The sequence below is a fragment of the Trifolium pratense genome, linkage group LG2 (genome assembly GCF_020283565.1).
Source record: "Trifolium pratense cultivar HEN17-A07 linkage group LG2, ARS_RC_1.1, whole genome shotgun sequence".
NCBI lineage: Eukaryota > Viridiplantae > Streptophyta > Magnoliopsida > Fabales > Fabaceae > Trifolium > Trifolium pratense.
In genome coordinates, this window is record NC_060060.1 from 3,971,311 (window position 1) to 3,981,099 (window position 9,789).

Genomic DNA, 9,789 nt, shown 5'->3' on the forward strand with positions numbered 1-9,789 from the left:
AAAAAGGCACAAGATTTGCCTTTAAGAGAAATTACATAAATAAGGTAGAGATGATAGGGTCTATGAAGAATCCCTATAGTGCCACAAAACATATTGATTTGTGAGAAAAAAAAAAAACAATTTCTTCGCACCAAGATTGAGAGCACAGAAGATATAGAAATCCCTCAAGACACTGCCACCCCTTCTCAACGCATTATATAAACAAGCGATTAGTAATGCAGACAAGCAGCGGGATTCGACCACCACCAAATACAATCATAGCTGAAATCTTTCTTCCTATTTTAAGTCACCACCAAGTTTTTACAAATGTAAATATAACTTTTTTTTTTTTATGATAATGAGGGCCGAAGCCCGAATGTAAATATAACTTATGAAAATGCAGATAAATAAATTTTTATATTAACTCATAAGTTTTCACTAACAGAAATCATAACAATTTTCAATCGTTAGTTGATTTAGTGGTGATTGACACTGAACTTGGTAATTAAGACCACGATTCAATCTCGCAACTGCTATCAAAAGAGGGCTGAAACCACTTGATATTACAACTAACCTCCGAACTAGATTAAACCAGTGGTAAAAGTTAAAAAAAATATAACAATTCTTACACAAAAATTATAACTTAATACTGAATAACTTATTTTTTCACAAACTACTTTAACAAACTTATAATCGGCGTAAACTACATCCTCAAAAATAAAAACAATCCAAATTAATTGTGTGTCAAAAGTACACATAATGTTAAAAAAACATTACCGTAAGATAAACATAAGAATATAATAATCTCCATATAAGGCATAAACCTCACAGGTGAGGTGAGTGTATCAACGTCAGCTACCACTGATCCATCTTGCATATATAAGCACAAAAATTTTCTCATCACTCAAAAATTTTCTCGGAAAATTGCCTCACATTTTCTCGGCGGATTTTCCATTCATCTGAATCTCAATTGAATTCATTCTCGATGTCTTCTTCAAACCACCAGCAACAGTTCCGTTACACTCAAACTCCATCGAAGGTTCTTCACTTTCGCAATCTTCCATGGGAGTGTTCTGATGAAGAACTCGCTGATATTTGTAGTCCTTTCGGTAAAGTCATGAATACTAAGTGTAATGTTGGTGCTAATCGGAATCAAGCTTTTGTTGAATTTGTAAGCTCATTCATGAATTTTTCTTCAATTATGATTTTTTCTGTATTTTTTTGTTTTGTTTTGTGTGTTAGGATTAGGAATATGTTAGGGTTTCATGTGATGAATTTAGTTAAGCTCATTGATGAAATTTTGTTAGTGTTAGAAATTAGTGAGCTTATTGATTAATTCTGAGAGAGACTAAGCAATTCGATTTTATCTATATGTTGAAAATTATGTAGCACCGACACTTCAGATTAAAACGTGTGTTCGGTGTTTGACAATTGACATTGACAACTGTTAGTTAGTCTGTTACATTGATCACTTTCATTTTCTCAAATTATTACCGGTGTCCACGAATCGTTTTGTCTTGTCAGTTGTTTGTGTCTGTGTAAAGTGTCTGATATGTGTTGGTGTTTGACGGTTGATATTGACGCAACACTGACAACTGCTAGTCTGTTACATTGATCACTTTCATTTTTTCAAATTATTATTGGTGTCTGCTTATGAATGTCATGTCTGGTGTCTGTGTCTATGTTAAGTGTCTGACATGTGCAAGTGTTAGATAGTGACATCGACACAAAACTGACAACTGTTAGTTTGTTACATTGATCACTTTAATTTTTTCAAATTATTACTGGTGTTTGTGTATCGATGTCATGTTTGGTGTTTGTGTTTGAGTCAATGTTTAGGTTTCATCGTTATTTATGAGTACAGCTGTAGCGAAATGTGTTTTAGGTTAATATACTTTTATGCTGCACAATTATGATGACAGTGAATATGATTGATGTGTGATTTTGAACAATGGGATCATCATGTATTGAGATAAATTAAAGTCATTATTGATTAGTGAGGCTACTATCTAAGATGCTTAGCTTAATAAAATGTCATGTCTTCTATGTGAATTGTTGGTTTTGTCACAAGAATTGGACACCAGACTGAGAGAGAGACTGTTTTTTGTTTTGTTTTTTTCAATTTGAAAATTGAAGGGATTTGATTGTATTAAAAAATAATCGAGAGGATGCAATCACAAGTAAACCCTAGTAGTAGTAAATATGGAATGTAATCTAGCTAAAATATCAATATTATATAGTGAAATAAAAAAGTTTGTAAAAAGGTTTTTTTTTTCTTTTCTTTTCGATGTTAGTCATTGTTGGTAAACACAATAGCATACATATAGTGTTTTATCAAACTAACATTTAACTTGAATTGATTCAAAAGTTTAAAAGAAAAAGAAAAGAAAATTTGGGATACAAGAAATGGTGTGTAAGGAGTCGGTGATATGTATTCTGTATACCTACCTATATGTACTTGACACTGTTATTAGGCTGGTATTTGGAAATATTCTTGGTTTCTAGTATTTATGAATGAGATTGAATTACAGACTAGATTGTAGACATGTATAGTTATGGAGAAGTTTTTAGATAGAATGTTTAGCAAATTTAGATTTTAAATATAAATGAAGTTAAGTGTAGGGATGGAAATATTAGAAGTCTTAATTAATGCATGTAGAGTTCAACCGGAAATATGCAGACCATAAATTTATTTGTTTCCACAATTCCACGTCTGGTGATCTAACAATGTTTGATGAGTTGAAATATAAACTATATTCATGTGCTGCATATAATATGCTTTCTTATATTTGATTACATATCTTGATCTGGTGCTTTATTGATTCTCCAACTCAAGTTTCTAATTTCTAATTTATAAATGTTTTACCAGGCGGATCTAAATCAAGCAATTTCAATGGTTTCATATTATGCTTCATCTTCAGAGCCTGCTCAAGTTCGTGGCAAGACTGTTTACATTCAATATTCTAATAGACATGAAATTGTCAACAGCAAAGGACCTGGAGATGTCCCCGGAAATGTATTGCTGGTAACCATCGAAGGTGTTGAAGCTGGAGATGTGAGCATTGACGTTATCCACTTGGTAAGTGATACTGAGTTGACTAGTTCATTTGGATTTGTGTATGAGGTTGCATGTGCCTTGTTTAGGACTTTGGGTAAACTCTGTGATGTACAATCTTATTTTTTCTTGTGCATAATAGATGATTTGGGGTAGAATCAATCATTTCTTTATTCTTGATTCAGGTGTTTTCTGCGTTTGGCTTTGTGCACAAGATTGCCACATTTGAAAAGACTGCAGGTTTTCAGGTTAGTGAAATAGTAAATTTCACTTCTTTCAATGTATCTTATCATTATTCACTCTGTTATTTTTGGGTAGGCTCTGATTCAGTACACTGATGCTGAGACTGCTGCTTCTGCTAGGAATGCACTCGACGGAAGAAGCATACCAAGGCAAGCTTTGCTTTTTTACTTTTCCTCCTTTCTTCTTGACCCTCATCATTAATTGTAGTGATTGCTTTTATATCCAGATACTTGCTTCCAGAGAATGTTGGTTCTTGCAATTTGCGTATCTCATACTCAGCGCACCGAGACCTCAATATCAAATTCCAATCCAATCGCAGCAGGTAGAAATGGGGGTGCAAGGAAACTATCATATATTATTCCTCTGGTTGTGTTTACACTTCATTGGTGTGTCTCTTTGAGTTGTCAGAAATATCTCAAAGCCTTTTCCATATGTTAGATGAATTTATTGTTATTATGTAATTAGTATTATTCTCTTATGGGAGATGATTGCATAAATCTAATTTTTGTGAATGTCGGTAATTTTATAATCATATCGGAACATTAATATTTAATATATTTCAGAATTAAGACTTCAACATAACTAGAATAATTGCCACGGATATAATTCTTATGGGAGATGATTGCACATTCTTCTATCCTTGCACTTTCAGAATTAGAATAATTGTTATTTCTTAGTGAACCATAAATGTATAAGTAAGCATGCTTTCTGGAATAAGCCTCTTTTATTCATCTATCCTTGCATTTTTTAGAATTAGAATTAAAAGGTTACTAATCACGTTGTCTAACTACATCTGTGACTTATTTTGCTAGTCGTCAATTTTAGTCTATTGGATCAACGTTAATATATTTTCATTTCAGACACTAAATTCTTTTAATCATTAATTCCTGCCGGACATTGTTTGAATATGCACTGTCAAATATCTATTTTATAAATGTTCTGTAGATGATATTTGTCCTACTTCAATGCCTGGTTTGGTTATATCGATATTTTTTGTCTTTGTAGGGACTACACTAATCCTATGCTTCCTGTTAATCAGACTGCTATTGACATCGCATTACAGGTATATTGTTCATATTTTCTTCAATTATATATTTAATATTTTTGTATTTGTGCTAACAATTCATGTTGTTCAGCCTGTTGGTCCTGATGGAAAGAGGAAAGAACCTGAGAGTAATGTGCTTTTGGCATTAGTTGAAAATATGCAGTATGCTGTCACCGTAGATGTTCTTCACACGGTGAGAATTTTATTCTTCATTAAAATTACAATTTATTGGTGATTTATATTTAATGATGCTGCCATACATTTACAGGTGTTTTCTGCATTTGGCACTGTTCAAAAAATTGCTATCTTTGAAAAGAATGGACAAACTCAGGCACTGATTCAGTACCCTGGTATTGATCTTATTCGACTGACGCTCTTTAGTTTGTATTCTTTATTTTCACTATATGATCCACTGTTGTTGTCTATATCTCTCACAGTGTAAACAAGTTTTAAAGTAATATTATAGTTTGGCAATATTGTAAAACATGATTGGATATCTACACAAAACTTGCATAAACAAATGTCAGTATTGAATTATTACGCTAAAATGGCAGTATAATTAAGATATCTCTTATTGCTTATATAAGTATTTATTATTATCATTAGTGGGTCACTGTTTGCTTCATGTTCGTGCAATTTGATGATTATCTTTCGTCTGCTTCAATGTTGATTGCAGATGATGCTTATTGATGTAAAATAGTTATGGCCTTTTTAAGTGGCATCGTATTCGACACAAACCAAAAACATGACCACCCTGTCCGAGCTTGATAGGCTCAACCAAAAATTGATTAAATTATATAAAATGTTTATTATTCTTTGGTTTGTATTGGACGATAAAATGTTTATTATTCTATTTGATTTTGTTTAATTAAATAACGGTATAGTTTATTAATGAAAATTTTGAAAATTCTAAAATCATAGTATGAATCAAGCTGAGTTCAGTTCGAGTTGGTTTTGACCCCTATATTATGACACTTATTTTAGTGGTTTTGTAAAATCATAATGTAAATTTTAGTTCGAGTTGGCTTTGACCTTTTTAGACTTCTTGTTTTACTTGGTTAATTATCACTCTTGCAACTCCAGAACTTACTTGTTCATCTATTTTAATTGTGCATCCTGTGCTCAACAAATAATATCTTTTTGTGGCTATTCAGCATGTGTATGTCTAACCATTTTACCCCTTTCAGATGTTACGGTAGCAACAGCGGCCAAAGAAGCTTTGGAGGGACATTGCATATATGATGGTGGCTATTGTAAGCTTCATCTAACATACTCTCGTCATACTGATCTCAATGTAAAGGTATAAAAAAAAATATGTTTGTGTTAATATTAATGAGGGAAGAACATGATAAAGTTGGACATTTTCTTGATCAGAAATAATTCTCGAGTGTATGTTTCTCAACACTTGATTGTCCTTTTATAGTATTTCTTTTAACCTTTGAATCTGATTTTAGTTTTGTACAAATATAATTGTTTTGGTTTCAGGCTTTCAGTGACAAAAGCAGAGACTATACAGTCCTCGATCCCAGTCTCCGTGCAACACAAGTTCCTGCGTGGCAGAATACTCAAGCTGCTCCTGTGTACCCTGGTTTACAGGGACAAATGCCATCATGGGATACAAACCAGCAGGAAGTTACACAAAATTATTTATCGGCACCCAGTAGTTTTCCACCTGGTCATGCTGTTCCTGGCTATTCCCCGGCAGCAGTGCCCCCCGCCAGTGCCTCACCTCATGCTCATATGCATCCCAACTCATTTTCTGGTACTTCTACTCCTGGAATGCAACCTTATTATGGTTAGGTAGATAGATTTCATCCGAACTATAGATTTTTTCTCTCCCAGAAATTTTCAAGTTGGGTCTCAGAATCACATCGACTTTCAGTTTTGATTTCTAGCGTCTCAAGTTTGACGCCTTTTGTCCAAATTACCCACATTTTCGGGTATTATCTTTACTTATTACATGAATTTTTATGTACTCATTTATTTATTTGTTTATTTTCTTCATGCCAACCACCCTTCTGTGGTACAATGCCAACCACATTTTATTTTGTTTGATTTGGATGCTAGTTTCTTTCCCTTGGTTTGTTCTTTTCTTTTTCTGCCTTTAGTGGGTGCGAGTGCAGACTCTTCTGCACTGCTTCAAAATCACATGGAGTTTATCTGCCTATTTGTTTTAGTTTTATAAAAAATCGATTTTTACTTTGTATTTTTAAAAATGATTTTTATGAGAACTTAATTAAAAATAGTAAAAGTTATTTCGAACTCATTTGTTATAAATTAATAGAGTAATCTGACATAAAAATCAAATGTTTAAAATGATATCTCTCAAACATGGTTTTTGAGAAGCTATTTAAAATAACTTCTTATTTTAGAGATTCTTTGGAATTTCATTATCAAAAATTGTTATAACAAAATGATAAAATGTTTAAAATAATTTTTTTATGAGAAGCTCAGTGTTTCATTTGAAACTTTTTAAAAAAATGTAACAAAAAAATTGATACACTATAAAATTATTTTTTAAAAAAAGTTATAATAGTCTGGCCAATTGTTTTTAATTGTTTGTTAGGATTATTTAAAAAAAAAAAGTTTATTGGTTGGGATTGAATTGGGTGGTGTGGTGATGCCTATTAGTATTACATTGTTTCATAAAAAAAAAACTTTGATACTGTAATTTTGCAAAGGTAAAAGAAATGAGGACGATAAATATTTTTAGAGCAAGGAAAATGAGTCTTTTTTATAATTGTTTATAACAATACAAATTTTGACTTTCACTATACATATTTTATATGTAACATTTTACAAGAGATTTGAAAATTAGCTAGATTTTGAAATGTACATAGTTCAATAATATGAGTTTGAAATACTTTGATGGGAATTCGAAAAACAAATGACAAACGCGCTAGAGAAGGAGTTTTTCCACCAAAAATTGAAATTCAAACAACAAATGAAGATTTGAGTGAACATTTTTGAAAGGATAGCTATCCTACACGTGGCATACATGCAAAGATCGAAGACGGTTACTCAAGTTTTCAACTTTTCTTATAAATTAAGGAATCTTTATAAATAGAGGAATCTTTAGCTGTTTTAGGAAGTTTTTTTCCAAGAAAGAAAATATATTGTCTAAAACATAAACACATCCGCATATGACTGTAAATCTCAATTGATGTATAAAACTCAATTTACTTTGATGCATTTTCCCTTTTCAACTCATAACACTTTAGATTAGTTTTACTCGAAAAAGTCACTAAACATTACAAGTTCAAACTAACCGTAAACCTGTTAACTGAAAAACTTATGAAAGATTTAATTCAAGTCCTAAATTACCCGTTAGAATCATTATATTGAAGTGAAAAACATCGATGATAATAAACTACTTACTATCAATATCATGAAATATGCATGTATGTTATCAAACATCACCACACAATGAATATTAGACAAATATATGAAATCAACTCAAGCTCATATACTATCACATCAATTTTTGTTTATAAACTTACAATTTCTTAACTTAGGTCAGTACTACTCATTATTAATCCCCAATGTAGATTTTGACTTTTTGGTTACTAGTTAATTATTTTATTTTATTTTAGAAAATTGTTAAGTGCAGTGATTAGAGCTATTGGGACATCAGTGTGGGTTTGAACCTACGACACCCCTTCCCCCTCCTCATTTATTTGTCTATGTGATGGCTATTAGGTTAATAGAAAAAAATTGATTTAGATTAATATATATCTTTTAATTTTTTTTTTTTTTATGCATATTCAAATATCTGTTGTGCTTAAGCCTACACTATATGTTACTCAATTAAGTATTAGGGATTAGGTTGATCTACAACATTAACATATTTTCATGTCCTATCTTTACTCTTGCCTCTTTGATGAAAGAGGTTCTTCTCTATCTTAATATGTTTGGTTTTTTCACATAAAAAATCCATTGATAACCTTAATATGCTTGACCCTCGTGCAACCCTCACAAACAAATATTAAATCACATTCTTTTGGCCTGCTCTCGACCTTGAATCAAGTTATGACTCTAAACACATTACTAACCTAAAATGTGAATAAAAACTATGATTAAACTCAAAAACTACAACAAACGAATCACAGTGGATTGAAATGAATGCCGAAGATAAATCAAATGAAATAAACAAGTTGAACTTGAATTTTAGTGTACGAGACTTTTCAAATGTGAAATTGACATGGATTCTAATTTTTGTTTTGCAAGGATTGTTATTGTGGAATAAAATAATTTACATGCATTTTATATTCTTCAAGAAATTTTTTCAAAATTCCACAATATTATTATAGACGTTAATATATAAGATTCTTTTACAAATTTACTTGGATATTATTCGTAGAGTCATGGCCATTGGTAATAAGACACATATACAACAAACATTGAGCCCCACACAATCTAGTCCACAAGATATGTTCTCTCTTTCGTGTGAGCAATGTTTCATTAAAGGATACTTGACTTCAATGAAAAAATCTCAACTAATTATTGGGAACAAATCTAACCTATATTATACATCGTGCTGGAATTTTTCATTGATAAGACATGAATTGTGCATGTGTGTTTATATCCACCATTAAATTAAAGTTTGATGGTGTAAGTTTCACTAGACATCATGTGACGGTGGAGAATCCTTTTTTAGGTTGGATTGTCTCTAGGGATGGCAAAAAAACCCAAACCCGAGAGACCCACCCGAACTCAAACCCAAGTCAACGGGCGAAACCCGATTTGACTGGGTTTGGGTTTGGGTTCGGGTGACACCCAATAATATGGGTGTGAGTTTGGTATCAGTCAAACCCACACCCGAAACCCATACACCCACCCGAAATATTTTATAATTACCTAATTACCCCCATAGTCTCCCTCAATTTTCTTGGAAGACCTTAATTTTATTTGTAATTTAATTTCTTAAAAGTCTATGTTGTAATTTCTTGAAAGTCTATGTTTGAATTTCCTTGAAAGACCTTAATTTTAGTTGTAGTTTAATTCAAAGTCTATGTTGGAATTTAATTTCTTAAATTTGCAAATTATTTTCAAATGTGCTGCGGGTTTGGGTTTGGGTGGAAAAAACCCGAACCCAATGGGTGTGGGCGTGGGTGTTGTTTTTCCACCCGAACAACCTTTGGGTTTGGGTTTGGGTTTGGGTGATGATTTCGAGTATGGGTTTGGTAAGTGTCAAACCCGCACCCATGGGCACCCGTTGCCATCCCTAATTGTCTCCCCAGCATATTCTACAGGGGAAATCTAAGGACCGTAACGCCCCAAAATTATATATATTGTTTTTAATAATTCTCTTGATTTATTAATTTATTTTTGCGAATAATTTAAGAAAAAATCTTAAATAAAAATCCGAGATTTTACGATGACAATCTATGCCCTTCATTTATTTTTGTTATCATTGAACTGTTTGTAAAAAAAATTTACCGACTTAGATTTACGGAAAAGTAATGTG

At 32.0% G+C, this 9,789-nt stretch overlaps 1 protein-coding gene across 3 annotated transcripts; it reads left to right on the forward strand.

Moving 5' to 3' along the window:
• Positions 1-782: 782 nt before the first annotated feature.
• LOC123905720 (polypyrimidine tract-binding protein homolog 1-like) lies at positions 783-6,467 on the forward strand. 3 transcript variants are annotated; one of them, XR_006808455.1, is made up of 10 exons: positions 783-1,150; positions 2,849-3,058; positions 3,220-3,282; positions 3,353-3,426; positions 3,504-3,599; positions 4,283-4,340; positions 4,414-4,515; positions 4,591-4,672; positions 5,510-5,711; positions 5,808-5,929. XR_006808455.1 is itself a non-coding variant. In XM_045955426.1 (10 exons), exons 1-10 carry the CDS (start codon positions 965-967, stop codon positions 5,816-5,818), a joined length of 948 nt encoding a protein of 315 aa, XP_045811382.1. In that variant the 5' UTR covers positions 783-964; the 3' UTR covers positions 5,819-6,467. The 3 variants fall into 3 exon arrangements, 2 of the variants coding, with proteins under 2 accessions (XP_045811382.1, XP_045811381.1); XM_045955426.1 differs by having other exon boundaries at positions 5,510-5,575; positions 5,808-6,467; XM_045955425.1 differs by having other exon boundaries at positions 784-1,150; positions 5,510-5,622; positions 5,808-6,464.
• The last annotated feature ends 3,322 nt before the right edge of the window (positions 6,468-9,789 follow it).

What these genes read in the sequence shown, in the direction of transcription:
- LOC123905720 (XM_045955425.1), top strand. Translation starts at nt 965, where the DNA reads ATGTCTTCTTCAAACCACCAGCAACAGTTCCGTTACACTCAAACTCCA. An exon ending in ATCAAGCTTTTGTTGAATTT is followed by an intron (nt 1,151 to 2,848) that starts GTAAGCTCATTC and finishes ATGTTTTACCAG; the next exon opens with GCGGATCTAAATCAAGCAAT. An exon ending in TTCCAATCCAATCGCAGCAG is followed by an intron (nt 3,600 to 4,282) that starts GTAGAAATGGGG and finishes TTGTCTTTGTAG; the next exon opens with GGACTACACTAATCCTATGC.